Source organism: Rosa chinensis, chromosome 5 (assembly GCF_002994745.2).
Source record: "Rosa chinensis cultivar Old Blush chromosome 5, RchiOBHm-V2, whole genome shotgun sequence".
Lineage (NCBI taxonomy): Eukaryota > Viridiplantae > Streptophyta > Magnoliopsida > Rosales > Rosaceae > Rosa > Rosa chinensis.
Genome location: NC_037092.1, coordinates 72,359,772 through 72,383,822, shown reverse-complemented (window position 1 = coordinate 72,383,822; position 24,051 = coordinate 72,359,772). Strand labels below are relative to the sequence as shown.

Below are 24,051 nucleotides of genomic sequence, written 5' to 3'. Positions count from 1 at the left end.
TGAATTTCGATGGTGCTTTGGATCCAATCAATGGTATCTGTGGTTTGGGGGTGGTGTTTAGGGACCATTTTGGAGTTTTAAAAGGGGCCATGGCAGTCCCCCAGATTGGTTATTTATCCCCAAGATCAGTTGAGGCTCTTGCATTGCTTCATGGACTTCGATTTGCTGCTCATGTGGGGTTTGGACGACTGGAAATTGAAGGTGATGCTCTGTCTATTATTACTTCTTTACAAGTTGAGTGTGATGATTTAAGTCTGGAAGGCCATCTTCTAGAGGAAGTTAAACGTTTAGTTGAGTCCTTTGAGTTTTGTAGTAGCCATTTTGTTAAGCGAGAAGGCAACCAGGTCGCCCACCGTTTAGCAAAAGAGGCTTTGAAAGTTAGTCAACCGTTTCTTTGTTTAGAATCTGGGCCTCCTTGGCTCATTCAGTGTGTCAGTATAGACTTTGTGTCTGAAGTCTAAGTGGGCGAGATTCATTTATCCTTGTAGGATCTTGTACCCTCTCTCATTGTATTGAAGTTCATTATGAATGAAGTTCTTTTTCGATAAAAAAAAAAAAAACATCTAATCATGCATTTTTGGAGGTTTATATTTAGTAATTTGGTACTAGAATTAGCATTTTATTTTTTTTTGATACAAGAAAAGAAAAACTACAACGAAAAATCACGAGCACAACCCCTGCTCAGTTGATCCAAATGGAACGCTAAGGACACATAAATGGGGAGACAGGAAAACCACACTGCAGGATTAGTTCTATGTACTGGAATTAGCATTAGTATTGCAATTTGTATACTATTATAAATGTCTTGACCACCTCAAACTAATCTCAATTCAGCCCTTGATCATACTAAAAAAATAATAGAACTTATTTGTATTGAACTCATTTTAGTCTCTCTTCCTTATTAATTCTCTTTTTGGTTAATAAATAATCTAGCATGGCATTCTAAAGAAAAAACAAATGTTTGAGTTTTGATGCTCAGTTACTCAAATGATCTTTTTAGTTTGGAATGCCCAAAAAATCATTGATTGTAAATCTGTGAAAATAAAAAAGTCTGATCAGTATTCCGAATCCAAACTTCAAATAATACCCATCAACCATCTAAATTCATTTTTAATTTTGTTTTTATCCTACTAACTTTGCCAAATATTTCTAGCATAAAATCTAATTTCCCCTATCCTTGTATAACTTCTTGCTATATATTTAATTTAATTACCTTCAATATCTCACCAACAAAAAGGCTTTGCTTTTCTATATTGATCACATAAAATTAGCTATTGCCTATTGGTCACTTGAAATAGAACAAATTCATGCATATAATCACCATCATGACTCATGAGAGAAGAATGCCATGTAAATTCACTCTTTTTAGATTAAACCAATCACACTCATCTTCCCGCGCTTTACAGTCACTACTATTCCAATGACTCCCATCACCCAACACCGTACATTTCAATCCTCGCCTGACCTGTACACAAAGCTGATCGGAATCTACGCTCGTGATCGACAATTGCAGCCAGCAAGACTACTCCATGCCCATTTGATCACCACCGGGTTGGCCCGTTTGACCCATTTTGCCTAGGGGTCGTCAACGGGCCGGGCCGGGCCGGGCCCGGCCCGGCCCATTCATAGCGGGCTTGGGCCGGGCCGGGCCTTGCTATATTTTTAAATAATTGCGGGCCGGGCCGGGCCGGGCTTTATTAAAAATCAAAGGATCCAAGCCCGTCCATATAAAGCGGGCCTTGCGGGCTTTTTCGGGCCGGGCCGGGCTTAGCCTTGCGGGCTTTTTTGGGCCGGGCCTTGCGGGCTTTATTTATAAATAAATATTTAAAGACACAAGTATTTTTTTTTTTAATCAAGCTTTGGAAATTCAATGGATAATGGTCAAATACAACCAAAGATAACAATCTATATAACTATATTGTACCAAAAAAAATCTATATTTATATATAGATACTAATTTGTTGATAAATAAATTTTTAAAGACACTAATTTTTTATAAATCTATATTTATACATCATACACTCCAAAGAGCTACATATAGCAATTCAAAGAAAATGAGAAACCGACCGTTGGATGAGTTTATTACAATGAATTATGAGTGTGGTAAAAAATTTAGCCAATTTCACCATATTTTTGAATCCGATCGGATTGGTCAACCGTAGTCACTTATATGTTTTAGTGGTTGACCGATGGTGTGGCAACCGCAAAACGTGTTTATTTTTTCACATCACGTTTGTATATATTCCATCGATGGATGTGCGTGGACATAAGATAAAAAAAAAATTAATTTTAATTACAAACACATTGGACTATACTAATTTTATTCCTAAAGTTATATGACTTATACATTGCATTTAAATTGTTTAAGTTCATTCTAAAGCAACCATGAAGTGGAAAATGAATTCGGAGAAACCAACCGCTTGATGGAGAGATTGTAATGTTTCATGGTGGTTGTAGAAAATCCAGCCAATTTGGTTCACGTTTCGAATTCGATCAACTAGGTCAAACGTAGTTACTCTTATAAACCTATATTTATATATCATACACTCCAAAGAGCTACATATAGCAATTCAAAGAAAATGAGAAACCGACCGTTGGATGAGTTTATTACAATAAATTATGAGTGTGGTAAAAAATTTAGCCAATTTCACCATATTTTAGAATCCGATCGGATTGGTCAACCGTAGTCACTTATATGTTTTATTGGTTGACCGATGCCGTGACAACCGCGAAACGTGCTTATTTTTTCACATCACGTTTGTATATATTCCATCAATGGATGTGCGTGGACATAAGATAAAAAAAATTAATTTTAATTACAAACACATTGGTCCATACCAATTTTATTCCTAAAGTTGTATGACTTATACATTGCATTTAAATTGTTTAGGTTCATTCTAAAGCAACCATGAAGTAGAAAATGAATTCGGAGAAACCAACCGCTCGATGGAGAGATTGTAATTTTTTATGGTGATTGTAGAAAATCCAGCCAATTTGGTTATCGTTTCGAATTCGATCAACTAGATCAAACGTAGTTACTCATATAAATCTATATTTATATATCATACACTCCAAAGAGCAACCCATATCAATTCAAAGAAAATGGAAAAACCGACCGTTGGATAAGTTTATTACAATAAATTATGAGTGTGGTAAAAAATTTAGCCAATTTCACCATAATTTCGAATCCGATTGGATTGGTCAACCGTAGTCACTTATATGTTTTATTGGTTGACCGATGCCGTGACAACTGCGAAATGTGCTTATTTTTTCACATCACGTTTGTATATATTCCATCAATGGATGTGCGTGGATATAAGATAAAAAAAATTAATTTTAATTACAAACACATTGGTCTATACCAATTTTATTCCTATAGTTGTATGACTTATACATTGCATTTAAATTGTTTAAGTTCATTCTAAAGCAACCATGAAGTAGAAAATGAATTCGGAGAAACCAACCGCTCGATGGAGAGATTGTAATGTTTTATGGTGGTTGTAGAAAATTCAGCCAATTTGGTTCTCATTTTGAATTCGATCAACTAGGTCAAACGTAGTTACTCTTATAAACCTATATTTATATATCATACACTCCAAAGAGCAACCCCCTATCAATTCAAAGAAAATGGAAAAACCGACCGTTGGATGAGTTTATTACAATAGATTATGAGTGTGATAAAAAATTTAGCCAATTTCACCATATTTTCGAATCCGATCGGATTGGTCAACCGATATGTAGAATATATATATGCACATATTTTATATAGAAATATAATAATATAAGAATTTCCACACACACACACACACACACACACATCTCTCTCTCTCTCTCTCTATATATATATATATATACACACACATATATATTAATATATATATATGTATATATATATATATATATATATATATATATATAAACACACACACACACATATATGATATATATCTATATCTCTCTCTCTCTCTCTCTCTCTCTATATATATATATATATATATAAACACACACACACACACACACATATATATATATCAATATATCAATATATATCAATATATCAATATAAACACACACACATATATGATATATTGATATATATATATATATATCTATATAAACACACACACAAATATATATCTATATGTGTCTATATATATATATTTATAAACACACACACATATAGATATATCTATATATATAACACACTCACACACACACACATATATATATAAACACACACACACACACACACATATATTATATATATAAAATATTTTGCGGGCTTTTACGGGCCGGGCCTAGTGGGCTTTTACGGGTCGGGCCTAGTGGGCTTTTGGCGGGCCGGGCCTATGGGCCGGGCCGGGTTTTTGCGGGCCTCCATCGGCCCACCAAGGCGGGCTTTTGCGGGTTTTTTGACGGGCCGGGCTGGGCCAAAAGCCCTGCGGGCCGGCGGGCCTCCATCGGCCCACTTGATCCGCGGGCTTTTTGATGAGGCCTAATTTTGCCTCCAAGCTTATAGCCTTGTACGCTTCCTGCGGCCAAGTCGCCCATGCCCGTAACCTGTTCGACCAAATTCCCAAGACCAACATACGCCGCTGGTTTGCTCTGATCGGAGCCAACGCTCGCTCTGGGTTTTATCAGCAAGCCATGGATGTGTTCAGTGAGATGCAAAGAGCCGGTTCAAGGCCGAATAGGATTGTTATTCCCAGTGTTCTCAAGGCATGTGGGCATCTCTCTGATGTTAAAACCGGTGAGAAACTGTAAGTCCAAAAACCGAAACCTAATACAATTGCATATAAACACAAACACATATATTGCACTCACATACACAGATGCATATATAATTATAGAGAAACAATTATGCACATCTTTAGAACAAGATGTATACCTGCTGGAACTGATGAAGCCATCTCAAATACAGATCTTCTGCACTTCTCTTTGTTTGCTATCTATCTATGGGGAAAGAACTGAATAGCTCGTATAAAAGAGGGTACAGGGACCTAGTATTTATAGTGAAAACATCCTAATACAATGCCCTCCCATAAAGGATAATTGTAATCACAATAATGTCTGTAATCACTATGATATATGTACTCCGACATCTTAGTGCTTGATTCAAGCTATTTAGGTTTCCCAATATATTCATTTGATTCATATAATAAATATATTTAACAGGGAATATGAATTACTTAATATCTCTAATTACTTGCTCTATTGATAACAGTAATTGTTGTGCTAAATATAAGCTTGTAATTGGTCAATTTCAACTTACAATCTCCCACTTGAACATTTACAAGTTTATACAACAAGAATACTGTAGTTCTAGACATAGTAATTAATCCAAAGTGTGCACCTGAGATAAAAGCATTCAAGTACCTAATCAAGTCTCTGTTAATCCATAATCATGATGAAGAACTGCAGAAAAGGTTGCACTTAAAAGCACAGCTACTCCACAATCACAGAACATCACAACTATGAACTACATATGACACAAAGATATCACTTAATATATACAATGCAGGTTTAATGAATCTTCTAAATGCATTTGTATATGGTCCTCTAAATGGTTCCATATGCCTGAACCTCAACACATAATTGCATCAGCAACTATTCCGAATGTGTTATCCAGCTCAAGTCTAGAATGAAACTAAAATGATTCAAAATAACTCATAAACTGAAGTTGTATACAATTATGAAATAGTTATTTGAAAGAATCACAAGAATAAAACAAGTACTGCAGTAACAAAATTACGCAATTGGATCCAGTAAAAGAAAAATTTTATTGTACATAAATTCATAAGATTCACAACTCAATGAGATCTCAAAAATACAACCAAAAGAAAATTCTGCAACTTAATGGAATAAAATTTCCAGCTTTACTATATGAACACTAACTCCCACTGAAACTAGCAATCAAACTCCCACAAAGCTCAAGTATCTATAGTTGGCAGAATGCCTATGTTTTCAGTGTGTTTTTCAAAAGCTGCAATGGTTAATGGCTTAGTGAAAGGGTCTGCTAATTGGTTCAAAGTGTTGATTTTGGCAATAATCAACTCATTATGCTTTACTCTCTCTCGGACACTATAATACTTCAAGTCAATGTGCTTGGAGTTGGTGGATCTCTTGTTATTCTTTGTGAAATAAACTGCTGCAGAGTTGTCATAATGAATCTTCAAGGGTCTTGAAATGATGCTATCAACTAGTTTAGTCTGTGCAAGAAAATTCTTCAACCATAGTCCCTGACATGTAGCCTCATAAATAGCAATAAATTCTGCCATCATGGTAGAGGTTGCTATTTGTGTTTGCTTTACACTCTTCCAAGCTATAGCACCCCCAGCTAACATAAAGACATAGCCTGATGTCGATTTTCCTGAAGTTGGAAAATGTCCTGCAAAATCTGCATCAGAATAACCTTCCACTTCAAGATCTTTGACTCTTCTATACACCAAACTATAACCCTTGGTTTTCTGAAGATATCTTAACACCTTCTTTCCAGCAATCCAGTGTTCATGTCCTGGATTTGACTGAAATCTTGCCAACATACCCACTGCATAGGCTAAATCAGGCCTAGTGCACACTTGTGCATAGATTAGGCTTCCCACCAATCTGGAATAAGGTTTGGTTTTCATGTCTTCCTTCTCTAACTCATTCTTAGGACACTGATTTTTGTTCAACTTGTCACCTTTTGACATAGGTGCAGCTCCAGGTGAACAAGTATGCATTTCAAATCTCTTCAACACTTTTGAAATGTAGGCTTGCTGAGATAAACCTAAAAGATGTTTAGATCGATCCCTGGTAATTTCAATCCCTAGAACATATGAAGCATCTCCCAAATCCTTCATGTCAAAATTTTCAGAAAGAAAATGCTTTGTTTGCTGCAATAACCCTTTATCAGTGCTTGCCAACAGAATATCATCAACATATAACACCAGAAAAATAAAATTTCTGCCGCTGATTTTCATGTATACACATTCATCAACAAGATTTTCAACAAAACCAAAAGAAGTAACTACTGCATCAAATTTTAGGTACCATTGCCTCGATGCCTACTTCAATCCATAAATGGATTTATTCAATCTACACACTAAGTGTTCCTTTCCAGACTCTATGAAACCTACTGGTTGTTTCATATAAATCTCCTCATCCAAATCTCCGTTGAGGAATGCAGTTTTGACATCCATTTGATGTAATATTGTAAGTCCAAAAACTGAAACCTAATACAATTGCATATAAACACAAACACATATATTGCACTCACATACACAGATGCATATATAATTATAGAGAAACAATTATGCACATCTTTAGAACAAGATGTATACCTGCTGGAACTGATGAAGCCATCTCAAATACAGATCTTCTGCACTTCTCTTTGTTTGCTATCTATCTATGGGGCAAGAACTGAATAGCTCGTATAAAAGAGGGTACAGGGACCTAGTATTTATAGTGAAAACATCCTAATACAATGCCCTCCCATAAAGGATAATTGTAATCACAATAATGTCTGTAATCACTATGATATATGTACTCCGACATCTTAGTGCTTGATTCAAGCTATTTAGGTTTCCCAATATATTCATTTGATTCATATAATAAATATATTTAACGGGGAATATGAATTACTTAATATCTCTAATTACTTGCTCTATTGATAACAGTAATTGTTGTGCTAAATATAAGCTTGTAATTGTTCAATTTCAACTTACAGAAACTACATGCTGTTGTGCTCAGGCAGTCGTTTGAGTTTGATGCTTTTATTGGCAGCGCGCTTGTTGACATGTACTCGAAGAATGGGCGCTTGGAGAAGGCGCGCCAGGTGTTTGATATGATGGTGGAGAAAGATTTGGTGGCTTTGAATGCTGTTGTTTCGGGGTTTTGTCAGCATGGCATGGCGGAAAAAGCATTGGTTTTGGTGGAGGAAATGCAGCTGGTGGGGATTAAGCCTAATTTGATTACTTGGAACACTTTGGTTGCTGGGTTTTCGCAGAAGGGTGATGAAGCAATGGCCTCTAGGCTGTTTAAATTGATGCGTGTGAACGGGATTGAGCCTGATGTTGTTTCTTGGACTTCGGTTATATCTGGGTTTGTGAAGAATTTTCAAAACAGTAAGGCTTTTTATACATTTAAGCAAATGTTGGATCATGGAATATGTCCAACTTCGGCTACAGTCAGTAGCCTGTTGCCTGCTTGTGCAGCTGTGACGAACTTGAGGTCTGGTAAGGAGATACATGCTTATGCATTGGTGACAGGAGTTGAAGCTGATGTATATGTGAGGAGTGCTCTTGTTGATATGTATGCGAAATGCGGATTTATATATGAAGCAAAGACATTGTTTTGCAAGATGTCTGAAAAGAACACTGTAACGTGGAACTCAATGATTTTTGGATACGCAAATCATGGGTATTGCACTGAAGCAATTGAGCTTTTCAACAAGATGAAGACAGAAGACAACAGAAAACTTGATTACTTGACTTTCGTAGCAGTCCTTACTACTTGTTGTCATACTGGAATGATTGAACTTGGCAAAAGCTTGTTTAGTTCGATGCAGGAAGAACATGGGATCATGCCAAGACTAGAACATTATGCATGTATGGTTGATCTTCTAGGTCGAGCAGGAAATCTCACTGAGGCATATGATATGATTAAGGCAATGCCCATGGAGCCAGATTCGTTTGTATGGGGAGCATTATTAGGAGCAAGTAGGAACTATGGGAATATAGAACTTGCTGAGATAGCAGCTAAGCATTTGTCAGAGCTAGAGCCGGAGAGTGCGGGAAACAATTTGCTATTATCAAGTCTATATGCAGATGCTGGAAATTGGGTAAATGTTGCAAGGTTGAAGAAAATGATGAAGAAAAAGAAGTTAAGGAAACTACCAGGATGCAGTTGGACGGAAGCTGCCTGATATACAAGAATGTCTTTTTAAGGAAGGTTCTGTACAATTCTTCATTCAGAAGAGACCTGAAGAGAAGGAATCTACAGGTATAAGGCACCTGAGCATTAACTTATTTCTTAGCCTTTTCTTCTCAACCTTCTTGGCTGGAGCAACCCTTCAAATTTTGCTATTTCTGCAGATTCCAAGTGTTTGGTTGCTGGAGTACTGATAACAATCACTTTAGGCAAGAGGCTTAGTGCAGGCCCTCAAAATATGAGTTTTTTTGCATGCTATTGAATTATAAGTGGAATCTGCAATAATGCAGAACAGTTTCTTTGAAGTTGAGGAGGGGAACATGCAATGGGATTTCAACAGTCTCTTAATCTTCAGAAATCCAAGTCGAAGGTATCAGACAGCATACAGAAGAAATGACATTTTGTTAACAAGAAAAAGTTCTCAGTAAGTGTCTCCCAAACAATAAGCAGAATATTTCTGATGCTGTGAGGTTTATCAAAAGCTATCAATATTCAGCTTGGGCTTTTATTTGATAAAAGCTCTGCAAAATGAAATCACTGATCTATTGAAGTGATTCCGCTGCTTGGTCTCTATAGTGCCAGTGAATCAGTGAAGTGAAATTGTTGATTGGTTCAAGGAAAGGGGTTTTTTGGCTTTTGAGTTGATAGTTAACAGAAACGTAGTTGTTCTTATTTGCAACCAATGATGAAATTAATGATTCAATTTCTCACATTCCAATGGAAGTGTTGCCTATGCTTATAATGAATTTCATCAAGTTTGTAATGCCATGGAGAACGTAAATAAAATCCCTATGCTTGAAATTCATCAAGATAAATGGATTACCAGGTTTCTTTCAGAACCTCATTGCAGAAATTCTCTGAAGAATCCAACCAACTCAAAAATCACTTGCTCATCCAACTGAATATTGTTACTTCCCAGTTCCTGTTCAATGATTCAAAAACATTCTTTGACTCGAACAAGGCATCAATGCTTTTGTGAAAGTGCCAAGTAATTGAGAAACTAATTAGCTGAGAAATAAATTTCAGACTGTAAGCGATACTCTGTACTTATGTGAGCTTCCATTGCTAATGTACATGACAGATATCACAATATGGATGATATCTTTTCTGTCCATCGGTGTACCACCAAAGCATCTTATACTATTCTAAATTTTATATGACAACTGCAGTACTGCTCCCTCCAACATAAAGATCTCCATAAACAAAATGTACCACAATCATTCAGCTTCTTTCCAAATAGCTCTAATCTGCATATTCATAAATCATACCGAGAAACTGGACCACATAATCAGCAGCTTAACAATCTAGCTAGCGATGAAAAATCCAAGCTATAAATAGGGGTATGAGTATGACAATGCTAAAATGCTCTGTGATCTACGAAATGACATTGGGTGTTCAAATGATGAATTAATAGAAGCTGTAAAAGGTGCAGAATTCTCACATTTCCTTCCATTACTAAGAAAGTTGTATCGACCAAAAAAAAAAAAATACTAAAGAAAGTTCTGTTTCAAATGTTCAAATAAACTTTATCATGAATCTTTTAACAGTGGCAACAAAGCCGGATCTACTACATCCTTGGACAATAAATCAACTATAAATTCCATAGTTGATGCATCTGCAGAGAAACCCCACTCCACCATTTCTTGAATAAGTTCCAAAGCCCATGATGTCTCATTGTTATTTTACAACCCTCGGATAATGGTGTTATACTATTATAGGTGCAACCATCTGAAGAACCTGGTCCCTTTCTTTTACTAACTTTTCTGCTTCAATTAATAAGCCCTGATGACAAAGTCCATGAATCATTATATTGTATGTTCTCACATCAGGCTGAACGCCTTTTGTTGACAAACCATAGAAGAGATCTCTTGCAGATTCAATTTTTCCAGCTTAGCAAAAACCTCCAATAACAACACTGCAAACTACAATATCAAGTTCCAATTTGTTGGATTCCATCTCTTTAAGCAACTCAACTGCCCTAGAGAGTTGTTGGTTGTTACACAGTCCATCAAGTAAAACAGTATAAGTTTGAACATCTGGAACTTGGCCACAACCTTGCATCTCAGAGAACAACTTTTCTGCTTCTTTAATTCTCCCTGTTTTGCAAAGACCATCAATAAGAGTGGTATAAGTAACTGTATCCGGAACTAGTTCCATACGACACATTTCCTTGAAAATCTTTTTAGCCTTGTCGACCTGTTTACTCTTGCAATATCCATTTATCAATATGCTAAAACTATGAACATCAACCATGGAGCCTTTGCTAATCATCAGATCAAAGACTTTGTTCGCTTCGTCCATTTCTCCCGGCAAACAGTAACCATCCATAAGGGAACTGTATGTTATCGTATCAGGCTTAATACCTCTTTGAATCATCATTTGAACCACACTGTTGGTTTCCGCGACCATCCCTTCCTTACAGAATGTATCAACTAATACATTAAAGGTGAAGACTGTTAGAACAAAAGTGGAGTTATCACGAGTTATCCTAGAGTAACTAGGAAACCATTAAACGCATCAATTTGAGTACAACATGGATCTGGAAAAGAATCAACCTAGATATCTAATGTAACAGTGTATTTAGCATTGGATTAGGAATCCATTAATTGGACTACAAGAAAGTCCTAAACTGTGATGCATTAGGAATCTAAGATACAAGTCTTGTTCTTCAAGGAAAATCTTTATGGGAGAATTCCTAGGACTTTAACTTGTATAAATAAGAGGTTAGTTACGTCCCATTCCAGGTTAGGTAAATAACTTGTTTCTGGCACGATTCCCTTTCCGGAAAGGTAAGGTACGTCCCAATCAGACACCGAGCTGCTGTTTCCTGTCTACTAGTCACTTTTCGTTTTCCTCCTTTAGCACGATCTAACTGTTCCTCAAATTGGACTGCCATCCGCTCTGCATCATATTTATTCCTATTTTTTGGTCTTTACACCAAAGAAATTTCCATTAACCTCAGCTACTTAATTGGGTAATTTTCAAACCTGAAGACGTCAAACTGAAGAGATGCCAAGCCGATGCTCTTTAGATATTATAACAGAACTACAGAAGAGTCTCATTAGCAATCATATCGGTAATTAAGAACCATGCCGGCAAATAAATTGTAGACTTACACCAGCAGAATCACAGCACAGGAACACAACAGTATTATGACCCAGTTAGAACAGTAAAAACGGATACATATATTGATTGTGTGTGTGATTTATGTGCTGCTGGAAGTGAGGTGGAGACTTACAAACATGGAGCTGATTGGCTTTTCAAATATTATTCTTTTTCAATCACGAACAGAACAATTAGTATCCATGCCTTGAGTCTTTTGAAAAGTGGTTCTTTGTTAGAGGTTAGACTTGCATTCGACCTTCATTTCCTTCCTCCTCCTCGATCGTCACAATGTTCACGACTCTGCTTAAAGATGTTCCTTCTTCCATCGAGTTCTTTCAAATCTTCCTAGTACAACAAATGGCCCCCCACAGTTCTTCACAGTATTTGTGTTAGAATTTGAACTTCTGATATGTAATAGTAATACACCACAGTCATAAACACAGCATAGTTGTTTTGATTGAATTGCAGTAGCAACTGAACTACAAGAACACGTGAAAAACTCAGCCAAATTAAGTGCTTGATTATTTCAGATCTAGTTCACTTGGATATTACATCATCCTTAACTCTTATATAGTCCAAGAGTTTAACCCTACATAACCATCTTGCGGTATGAAATAGAGTGCTAATAAACTAGATTAAAGTTTGATTACACACCAAAATATCTAGATATTAAGATAAAGCAAACAGTAGCAGCAAGTGGATATGCACAATACTTTCCTAGCTGAAGTAGAAAAGCATTAACTTCAACACTCCCTCTTAATGCTTTGCTTCTTCATTCCAAGTAGACTTGTGAGATATTCAAATCTCTCTCTTTGCAATGCTTTGATGAAGATATCTGCAACTTAGAGCTTCACTGATCGATGAACCTTTTATATACAAATACACAAATATAAATTAGGTGGACCAGGTTGATCAGTTAATGGAAGCTACATCAGACATAAACCATTTATATAAATCACAAAAACATACCTTCCCATAGATCTCGATTAGTATTCATGTCTTGTGTTTGGACCCAAAATGAGCATTTTGGCCTGACAAGACGTGTCTTGGAGAAATTAAGCCAAAGTCAGTGGTTCAAGTTATATATTGTCGACAAGTTCGAAATATATTATTTAGAGGCTAAATAAAGCCTACTATGGAAGATTACTTGGTGATACAAGATAAAGTCCTCACCACGAGGCACAGACGACCCCCACGACGAGGTTGGTGCTCTCCTCGTCTACAGTCGCTCAAAAGAAGTCAGGTAAAGGGATACCCCCGACGACCGCACCCGAACGGTGCTGGCACGCGCACCCAAGAAAAGAGATTGTTAACCAGCTGCAACAAAACTGGAGCCAAACACCTTGAGTCTTTTGAAAAATGATTTTTTGTAAGAGCTACCACTCAGACCTTCGTCAGCCCCTGCCTCCTCCTTGTCACAATATTCACGACTCCGCTTCAAGATGTTGGTTGTTCCATTAAGGAGGTTTTCCCAAATCTTGCTCGTACAACAATGGGCCCCCCCCACCTGCCCACACAATTCTCCAGGCTCCAAATCCCGCAATATTTCGCGTTGGTTTCAGAGTCTTTGTCTCCCCCGTATTTTCTCCATCCATATTGAAATATTCAAGGGACTTCAGTTTAAAAATTGCGGTGCCCGGGAAACTCTGGAGACTTTTGTTATCATACAGATCCAGACTAGTAAGGCCAACCAGATGTTCAATTGATGAAGGTAGTTCCTCAGTAGCAGTCCCAGGTATGCGAAGGCATGACAAATTTTTCATTCCTTCTCCAAATTCTGGAATCTTTACTTTTGAGCAGTAAGAAAGGTTGAGAAACTCGAGAGAATCCATTTCAATCTTACTTGGGAAGCACTTAACATTTTTGCATTGATGAAGTAAGTCAAATATGACAAGATTGAGAGAATAAATTTTATGATATATTATTACACCCATTCTGTGGTGTATATAAACAGATTACAATCGTACTACAACTGTACTACACAACATGTACAAGGTAAGTAATTACAACAATATATTCCCTTGTAGTCTATTCCTAATAGGGAACGATGACTCACACTAACACTCCCCCTCAAGTTGGCGCATACACATCAACCATGCCCAACTTGCTTAGTGAGTCATAAAATGCCTTCCTGGAAACTCCTTTGGTAAGTACATCTGCAAGTTGCTCTTCAGTTGGAACAAAAGGAAAGCTAATGATTTTGGCATCTAGCTTCTCCTTTATAAAGTGACGATCAACCTCCACATGCTTAGTACGATCATGCTGTACTGGATTCTGTGATATGTCAATGGCTGCCTTGTTGTCACAATACAACTGCATGGAATTTTTGAGTATGATACCCAGATCACGTAACAGATTTCTCAGCCACAACAATTCACACACTCCGTGAGCCATACCTCTATACTCGGCCTCAGCACTAGAACGTGCCACAACTTTCTGTTTCTTACTCTTCCATGTAACCAAATTACCTCCCACAAAGGTAAAGTAACCTGATGTTGACCTCCTGTCTGTGATATTTCCAGCCCAATCTGCATCTGTGAAGCCACAAACCTCGAGGATGTTGTTGTGTTTAGAAAATAGTACTCCCCTACCTGGGGCTGACTTCAAGTACCTCAGAATTCGCATAACAGCATCCATGTGACTCTCACTCGGATTATGCATGAACTGACTCACCACGCTCACTGCATACGCAACGTCTGGTCTGGTATGAGCCAAATAAATCAAGCGCCCAACTAACCTCTGATAGCGAGCTCGATCAGTAGGTACCTGATCTGGATACTCAGCTAAACCATGGTTCTGCTCAATAGGAGTGTCAATAGGTCTGCAATCCAACAAACCTGTTTCTGTCAGCAAGTCAAGGACATACTTCCTCTGGCATAGATAGATTCCTTCTCTCCCCCTGGCTACCTCAATTCCTAAGAAGTACTTAAGCTCACCGAAGTCCTTCATCTCAAACTCAGAGGCTAGCTGTCTTTGCAGTCTATCCATCTCAACGGTGTCATTACCAGTGATTACCATATCATCCACATAGATAATTAGAGCTGTTACCTTCCCCTGTTGATGCTTGAGAAACAAGGTATGGTCTGAGTTGCTCTGCCTGTAACCAACCTTCCGCATGAACTGTGAAAATCTTCCAAACCAAGCACGAGGTGACTGTTTGAGACCATACAGAGACTTTCTCAATTTGCATACAAACTCACCAGGAGAAGCAACTACATACCCTGGTGGGAGACTCATGTATACTTCCTCGGCTAACTCTCCATGAAGAAATGCATTCTTGACATCAAACTGTCGGAGTGGCCAGTTTAAACTAGCAGCGAACGAGAGCAGAACCCGAATAGTATTCATCTTGGCAACAGGAGCAAAAGTTTCATCATAGTCTATACCATACGTTTGAGTAAATCCCTTTGCTACAAGACGTGCTTTGTATCGATTCACTGATCCATCTGCATTATGCTTCACAGTAAACACCCAACGACAGCCTACAACCTTCTTGCCTTGTGGTGGAGGCACAAGTTGCCAAGTACTGTTCTTCTGCAACGCCTCCATCTCTTCATCCATAGCCTTCCTCCACTTTGGATCCCCCAACGCATCCTGCACTTTGTTAGGTACTGATACAGCAGATATTTGATTCACAAATGATTCATATGACTTAGACAACCTCCTAGTGGACATATAGTTGGCTACTGGATATGTTGATTTGGCAGTAAGAGTAGGTTCATATCTTTTGGCTGATTGACCTCGAGTGGTCCTATGTGGTAACACATATGGCTCAATATTAGACTCACTACTACTAGTATCAGTGGATGGACATACCTCAAATGGGTGATCTTCAGTACCAGGAAGCTGTGGGTCAGGGGTAGAAGCGATGGCAGGAGGGGCAGTTGTGTCTTCAACTGCATTCTGAGTGATTGGAACTGGTGCTTCTGCTGCTGGAGGTGGTGAGCTAATAGTTTCAACCGGATCGGTCAAAGGACCTCCTGGCTGTGTGGCTTCTCCTTCTCCCTCTGATTCCTCCCCCTCTCCATGATATAGCTCTTCAAAATATGAATTCTCCCCCTGAAGAGCTGTATCTGAAGAGGAGAAATAACTCATGTCTTCAAAGAAAGTAACATCCATAGTGACATAATACTTTCTGGTGGGTGGATGATAGCATTTGTACCCCTTCTGATGACCTCCGTAGCCAACAAACACACACTTAAGAGCCCGGGCATCCAACTTAGACCTCTGATTTTTTGGTACATGGACAAAGGCAACACAACCAAAAACACGAGCTGGAAGATTGTGAAAGGATGGTAAGCAGATATGAGAGGCGAGAACCTCAAATGGAATTTTGCCCTGAAGGACACTAGATGGAAGACGATTGATAAGATGAGAGGAAGCATGTATAGCATCGCCCCATAGATACTTAGGCATATGAGCACTAAAAAGAAGGGCACGAGCCATATCAAGTAAATGACGGTTTTTTCGTTCGGACACTCCATTCTGTTCTGTTGTTTGTGGACATGTGGTTTGGTGAACAATCCCATAGTTTTTAAAAAACTCTTGGAACACATGATTAACATACTCCCCCCATTGTCAGAACGAAGGACTTTAATGGTGCTATGATATTGTGTTTGAACAAGATTACGAAAGGTTTGAAAAGCGGGAAAGACTTCATCTTTGGTTTTAAGAAGAGCAACCCATGACAATCTTGTACAATCATCAACAAACAACACAAAATATCTCATACCCGATACAGTAGGCTCTCTAGAAGGTCCCCAAACATCAGAATGAATCAACTCAAAAGGAATAACACTTTTATTAGAAATACTAGGAGAATAAGTAGCACGATGACTCTTGGCCAAAACACAGGTTTCACAATGTAAAACTGACTCATCCACACCGATAAACAGAGTAGGCATGGTTTTCTTCATAAGACTAAAAGATGGATGCCCTAAACGGCGATGCCACAACCAAATCTCACTTAGCTTATCAGAAGTCGAAGTCAAAGCGGCTCGGGACTGTGCTCCTGGTTTCTCTCCTGCGTATGTCTGATCCAGATGGAACAACCTGCCCCTCAGATACCCCCGACCGACTATCTCCCTGGTGAGAAGATCCTGAAAAATCACATACATAGGATAAAAGGTTACAGAGCATTTAGACTCAGTGTTCAATTGTGGGACAGATATCAAGTGATGAGATAAGTCAGGCACATATAACACATTGTGAAGTTCTAAAGTAGGAGTAAGACGCACTGACCCTGACCCTAACACAGGAAAAGCCTCACCATTGGCATTAGTTACATAGGACACTGATGGGGAAGACAATTCAGTAAAATATGATTTGTCATAAGTCATATGGTCGGAGGCACCAGAATCAATAATCCATGTATCAGAACCAACAAAGTTAGAAATCTGTAAAGCCATACCAATTTTACCTCGACCAGCTATAGAGGCTGTAGGGGTAGCTCCACCTGCTGTATGATGATCTTGGCCAGCCACTCCATAGAAATCCGGTTCTTGGACCAAGTGAACCGCAGCTGCTTTCCCCTTAAGGCGATAACCTTGCTTTTTAGGTTTAAGGTGTGGGTTCAACTTCCAACAAGTCTCCCGAACATGCCCAAGATCGTTGCAATAAGAGCATTGAGGACGAGGACGGTTGGTGAAACCTTGCTGATGAAGTGGGGCTGAACTCTGTTGCTGAAGGAAAGGTGCAGGTGCCTTGGCCTGAATGGCTAGGCTCGAGACTTCAACCTGTGCATGTTTGACACTTTCCTGCTGAGACTCATCCTTGCGGATGTATGTAAAAGCTGTAGTCAAACTAGGAGGGTCTGTCATTCTGAGCAATTCTCCCTTGGCACTGCTATGCTTCTCATCAAGCCCTCTCAGGAAGACATGAACCCTTTCTAGCTCCTTCTCCTTCTGGTACCACACAAGATCTTCCTGATTCTTGATCTTGCAAGGACGCTTCTGATCAATTTCAGCCCATACATTCTTCAGCTTGGTGAAAAACACTGACACTGGTTGCCCATTCTGTAGCATTCCTGCAGCTTTGCACATTAGTTCATGAACCTGTATAAAATCAGATTCATTTGTATAGAGATCTCCCAACGTCTTCCATATGGCCTCAGCAGTTTCACATTCCTCTACCATCTGTAGCACATCATCAGTCATGGCTCTAAATAAAATAGACATTACAAACCCATCATCATCTTCCCACTTAGCATAGGCTTCTATGTCATCTTCACTAGGAACCTTGATTGTTCCTGTCACATGTCCCATCTTGTGTATCCCACGAAGATAAACGGACATAATCATCTTCCATGTTCGGAAATTGGTACCAGTGAGTTTGGTACCTCCAAAAGAACCACCTTCTGAGCTCTTAACAGATACCTCAACTTTCTGAACCTCATTGGCCTTAGAACCCTGACCTTCACTTTGATCACTACCCATCACAACAATACAGTAACAGAAATCACAGAGTATGCAGCGGAAAAAGATATTCCAACAATTGAAGCGATATATATATATATATATATATATATATATATATATATATATATACAGATCCTATCCAGAGCGAGGCATCGCTTTGAAATTTCAGAGCGAGGTTAGGGTTTAGGGTCACTTTTCGGTCGCATATCCACATCTCAACCGTTCAGTTTTTAGGTGCTAATGTATAGATCATCTCTGCAAAATTTCAACGAAATTGATGGTCTTTAAGGTATCTAACTCGCTTAAACCAATGGACGAATTGAATCTGTCCAACCTGAACCGTACTAGCTTTAAGGCAGTTATCAATGCCTTAACGACCATCAATTTGGCTGAAATTTTGCAGAGATGATCTATACATTAGTACCTAGAAACTGAACGGTTGAGATGTGGATATGCGACCGAAAAGTGACCCTAAACCCTAACCTCGCTCTGAAATTTCAAAGCGATGCCTCGCTCTGGATAGGATCTGTATATATATATATATATATATATATATATATATATATATATATATTTTTTTTTTGATAACTGTTGGGTTTGACCGAGTTGGTCGAGTTGACCGAGTTACCGGGTTGACTGGGTTACCGAGTGGACCGGGTCACTGAGTTGACCGGGTTACTGAGTTGACCGAGGTACCTACTGATCAAGGTACCGAGTTGCTGGTCTGACCGAGAGGAGAGAGACGACCGGAAGAGGGGTGACGCCGGACTGGGTCGCGGTCACTATCGCGGACACCGACTGAAGAGATTCGGCGATCTGAGACGATCTTCGGCGTTGCAGAAGAGGTTCGGCGATTTGATGTCGAAGGTGGACGAAGATCGATCTGATGTCGGAGGCAAACGACGGCGGTCTGGGACGGAAGACGAGGCCGGTCTGGACTGAAGGTCAGGGAGAGGAGCGCCGACGATCTAAGACGGATCGGATCGATCTGTCTGTTGCTGCAGATGAAGCCGAGCGAGCGAACAAAGTGAAGGCTGAAGAAGACGTCTTGAACGACGTCGTTTCAAAGCCTGACCAAGGAATTGGCTTTTAACCCAATTTTTTTTCTTCGGATTGAGAAAAAGCTGAAAAGAAAGAGACAAAGTCCTTTTCGGATCTTTGCTCTGATACCAAGTCAAATATGACAAGATTGAGAGAATAAATTTTCTGATATATTATTACACCCATTCTGTGGTGTATATAAACAGATTACAATCGTACTACAACTGTACTACACAACATGTACAAGGTAAGTAATTACAACAATATATTCCCTTGTAGTCTATTCCTAATAGGGAACGATGACTCACACTAACAAAGTATCAGCCATTTAAGCTTTTTGTGGACTGCAATGGATGGATGGATCTTAACTAAACCGTCACAATTTGCAAGATTCAATCTCTCAAGATTCGGAATACCTGTGAAATCTGGGGTCTCCTTCAAGTTTTTGGACTCACTAAGATCCATATATTTCAAGTTAGGCAAGTCCTGTACAATGCATGGAACAAATAATTACCTTTGGAAAACCTAAAATTATATTTTGAAATAGAAAACATTATCAACATTGTTACCTGTCTTCCATCCCAAAGCCGGACAAGATTGCTTCTTCGCATCTTCAGTTCAGCAAGCATATTTGGCCGGAATCTAGCTGGAAGAGATTTGGAAGGATACCTATTCCATTTGAGAATTATCAAGGAATTTGGGGCCTGAACTAATTATTAAATTATCAAATTCAAGAAACATTAGTTTGAGCATCTTAGAGAAGCATTCACAATTCCAGCTTGAATCTGCCTCTTCTAAATGAGGTAAACATAACCGTATGCCTTTGATTACTTCTGTTCCCTGAAATTAATTCAGAACAAAGGAAGAGTTAATTCCACACAAGCCTAATATATAACAAGCTAATACAAAATGTAGTTTTCATTTTTAAATCTAAACTTGGATTATCTATATAACTTCTTACTGTATTTTTTGTGAATACATGGAAAATGTCATTACGATGACACAAACGGCTGCGAAGACCAGGCTCCTCACGACAGTCTTGACGAACAATTTCCCATGCCATTTCTTGTATCAAACCATGCATCCCAACATTGTTGTACAGATCAATAGTTAAGAGAGATTTCTCGATAAGAACATTTCTCACAATAAGAATATTAAAGCCATAACAATATTCTAGCAGTTGAATAACTCGATCCTTCTCCACCCCCTTGTAGAAGAATGCAATGTCCAAGAAATTCTTCTGTTGCAAATCATTCAGGGAATCATAACTTAATTTGAGAGAGTAAAAAATTGTCGGATTAGGAATTCTCTTTAGTGACTCCAATATACTATTCCATTCCTCTAGATTTCTCTGATACAAAGAACTTCCTAGAGTTTTAAGAGCCAATGGAAGCCCTTTGGCATAATCTACAAAACACTTGGAAAGCTCTAAAAACTCTTCCACTGGCTGATCTTTTTTGAAGGCTTTGTGACTAAAGAGCTCAAGAGCATTATTGTCATTTAACCGCACTAGCTCAAATGATAATTCTATACCACACTCGGTGAGGAGACGTTTATCTCTAGTTGTAACTATGATTCTACTTCCCTCACCAAACCAAGATTTATGTCCGGCCAATTTTTCTTGGCGGTCACAACTATCAACATCATCAAAAACAAGAAGAACCTTTTTATTAGACAGGCATTTTCTAATGAAACAGGTTCCTTTGTATTCATCCCAAACATGTGAAATATTTTCCTTCAAGATTTGGGAAAGAACCTGTTTATGAAGATTGACTAGTGGACCATGATCAACAAGAAACTCAGCCACATCAAAATGATGGAAAATTTTCTCGAACACTAGCCTAGCAAGGGTGGTCTTACCCACTCCACCCATACCCCATATTCCTATAAATCGAACATCTTTTTCCTCAGCAGCTAAAAGCAAACGCATTTTCCTGAGTCTAAAATCAATTCCAACTAACTTGTCTATGGGATATGACAATGCGATCGTAGGAAGCACTTTCTCCCACACACGTTTGACAATGACTTCAATAAGCTCACTTTCAGATCTAACAGAAAAAGAGACAACCATCAAGCTAATAATACATATATAATAGAACATTGCTACAACAAGTCAAAATTTAAAAGACAATAAAAAATGGATGAAGTTGCATGTAGTACGTGCTTGCTTATATTCCTTTGGATCCCATCCGGTGAGACCTGCCACTTCTCTTAATGCTGCTCTCCACCTCTTCACCTTCTCTATGTCGTTACTGAACTTTACTTCATGCTTAGCAAAGGCTTCAGCAAAGCTGCTCCTTTGATGTCGAACGTCCGATGGATCCACATCAAAGAAAACCGGCAGAATTCTCTCATCTCCCGTTTCCATGGACTCGATAATTTTCGCAAGCTCATCCAAGCACCAAGTGGAAGAAGCATAGTTGGGTGAGAGAACAACTATGGCGAGATGTGATTGTTCGATTGCGCTGACAAGCTTTGGAGAGATACTAGCTCCAATTTCAAGCGGTCGGTCGTCCTTGAAAGTCTTGAATACTTGCCAGAGCTCCAGTTCGCGGTATAAATGGGAGATGAAACCCCTGCGGGTGTCTTCAGCCCTGAAACTCAAGAAGACGTCGAATGTCCAACGGGGAGGTGATTCAGCCCAACCAAGAGATGGGGAGGTGCTCAAGTCCATTGGAAACCACCAAGATCGAAAATTAAGGTCCAGGGAAAACCACTGTAAACTGTGAAAACTGGAAGAGAAAATGAAAGCTAGTTGCAGAGGAAACCACTGTGAAAAATGAAGACTGAATGGCCACAAAGTGTAGGAAAGTAAATCATGGAAGATAGAGAGAGAACCGCGCAGTGATAGTCGCGTCTAATTAAATCTGTGGAAAAACACAAACTGATGTTGCAAATTTTCTTTGTATTGAATCGTCTGAAACCTTTACATGAATGAGAAAATATATAGACAAAGAAAACATGTCCTTCACCCTTTCTTCCCTTTTTTTTTTTCTCTTTTTTTCCTTTCTTCCTATCACTGGCTGCCACATGTCCTATCTTCTCTCTTCTTCTTCTTCCAGCCATTCACCACCGAGAACCACATATATATTAGGGAGAATTCCACAAATGATCACTCAACTATGACTCATTCGATACTTTAGTCACTGAAGTTTCAAATATATCACTTTAGTCACTCAACTATTACACTGTCAATCACTTAAGTCACCTAAAGAGTATTTTTTATAATTTTTTTTAATGAAAAAATTAACAAAGTGACTTAAGTGATTGACAATGTAATAGTTGAGTGATCAAAGTGATATATTTGAATCTTCAGTGACCAAAGTGTTGAATGAGTCATAGTTGAGTGACCATTTGTGAAATATTCCCTATATATTAATTCCAATTATACCTTATGATTATCCATCCCTACAGCAGCCACTGTAGCCACACACCCATTGTCCCTTTCCCTCTAAAGCCAACCTCACCCACCACACCATTCTTCTCTCTAGGCAACACACCCAAAACCACACTCCCATTTTAATTTCCATTTTTCTTTTCCTCACTTCCTCACATCAAATCTTCATAATTTTCTCAAAAGAATTTCAAGGAGCTCCAAGGGATCTCATGTTCATCAAGATTTGAGATTGGGTAAAAGTGAAAAAGGCATAAATCAAGGCTTGTCATATTTGCTCTATAGCAATTGTGACTTATTCTTATTACACCTCACTCTTCCTCACCTTTACCTCTTTATTATTATTGTTGATTTGTTGATGGGTTCTGAGTAGTCTATTTAGGAAGCTAGGGTTTGAGCCCTAACATGGATTTAATGTAATAAATATGTTTTGATTTAATGGTTTTCAATTTCGTGTTTGGCATATGTTCTATTCTATAATATTTGGCTTAGATGCATGCTTAGGAGCTTGATTAACTCTTGAATGTGTAGATGAGCATGTCTAGAACAAATTAGGGGACCTAATCACTTCTCTAATTTATGACTAGGACACTTGTTTAGAACATGGTTAGTTACAATACCAATTTCGATTGCCGTATTGGCTAGCTTGGGAACCTTGATTCTAGGACTCTTCACCTTTTGGTGCAACTAGAGGCCCTAACAAGGCTCTATTTTCCAAAAGGTCTCTATATATTGTACACTTAACCCTTCTTGACCATTTTGGGAGTTTTGAAATGTCATGGAATGGATTCATGATTTCAAATGGTCATATTGCATAACCAACAAACTGTTTATGGTATGCAATCCTTTTTTATATCATGTTATATGTTCTTGCTCCTTCACTGGTTTTTAGCATAGCATATTCAGGTAAGTAACATTTTCATACAGTCATACCGCATTCTTGCAGTGAACCACATAAAATTTTCAAAGCTTAAACTAAAATTTTGTACTTGGAAAGAAAAGAAGCATTCTAAATCACAAAATTTGCGAGGTAAGTTTAAGCATACCAGATATGGTTTGCCTTCCAAGGTGCAGTTAATGACAATATGATCATATGGAATTGCCAAGACTTGGTGTATAAGAGCATACTGAAGCAACCAACTCACAAGTGCCTGTTTCCTATCATCCAGATGTACAAATCTAGCA

The 24,051-nt window shown here is 38.5% G+C and overlaps 4 protein-coding genes across 4 annotated transcripts; 1 reads left to right on the top strand and 3 right to left on the bottom strand.

Annotated features, from left to right (window-relative positions):
• The first annotated feature begins 7,389 nt into the window (after nucleotides 1–7,389).
• Nucleotides 7,390–9,693, top strand: LOC112163999 (pentatricopeptide repeat-containing protein At5g59600). Its single transcript, XM_024300248.2, has 3 exons — nucleotides 7,390–7,437; nucleotides 7,709–8,982; nucleotides 9,075–9,693. Exons 1-2 carry the CDS (start codon nucleotides 7,390–7,392, stop codon nucleotides 8,903–8,905), a joined length of 1,245 nt encoding a protein of 414 aa, XP_024156016.1. The 3' UTR covers nucleotides 8,906–8,982; nucleotides 9,075–9,693.
• Nucleotides 9,694–10,800: 1,107 nt separating this feature from the next.
• Nucleotides 10,801–11,319, bottom strand: LOC112163998 (pentatricopeptide repeat-containing protein At3g22470, mitochondrial). Its single transcript, XM_024300246.1, has one exon. It carries the CDS (start codon nucleotides 11,317–11,319, stop codon nucleotides 10,801–10,803), a length of 519 nt encoding a protein of 172 aa, XP_024156014.1.
• A 2,153-nt stretch (nucleotides 11,320–13,472) lies between these two features.
• On the bottom strand, nucleotides 13,473–20,308 carry LOC112163997 (disease resistance protein RUN1). The gene is made up of 3 exons (XM_040505964.1): nucleotides 20,042–20,308; nucleotides 19,790–19,958; nucleotides 13,473–13,891 (listed from the first exon to the last, which is right to left on the bottom strand). Exons 1-3 carry the CDS (start codon nucleotides 20,099–20,101, stop codon nucleotides 13,473–13,475), a joined length of 648 nt encoding a protein of 215 aa, XP_040361898.1. The 5' UTR covers nucleotides 20,102–20,308.
• LOC121048905 (TMV resistance protein N-like) lies at nucleotides 20,239–22,304 on the bottom strand. The gene is made up of 3 exons (XM_040505963.1): nucleotides 21,641–22,304; nucleotides 20,481–21,520; nucleotides 20,239–20,312 (listed from the first exon to the last, which is right to left on the bottom strand). The coding sequence occupies exons 1-3, from the start codon at nucleotides 22,144–22,146 to the stop codon at nucleotides 20,239–20,241; spliced, it is 1,620 nt and encodes a 539-aa protein (XP_040361897.1). The 5' UTR covers nucleotides 22,147–22,304.
• Between the last annotated feature and the right edge of the window lie 1,747 nt (nucleotides 22,305–24,051).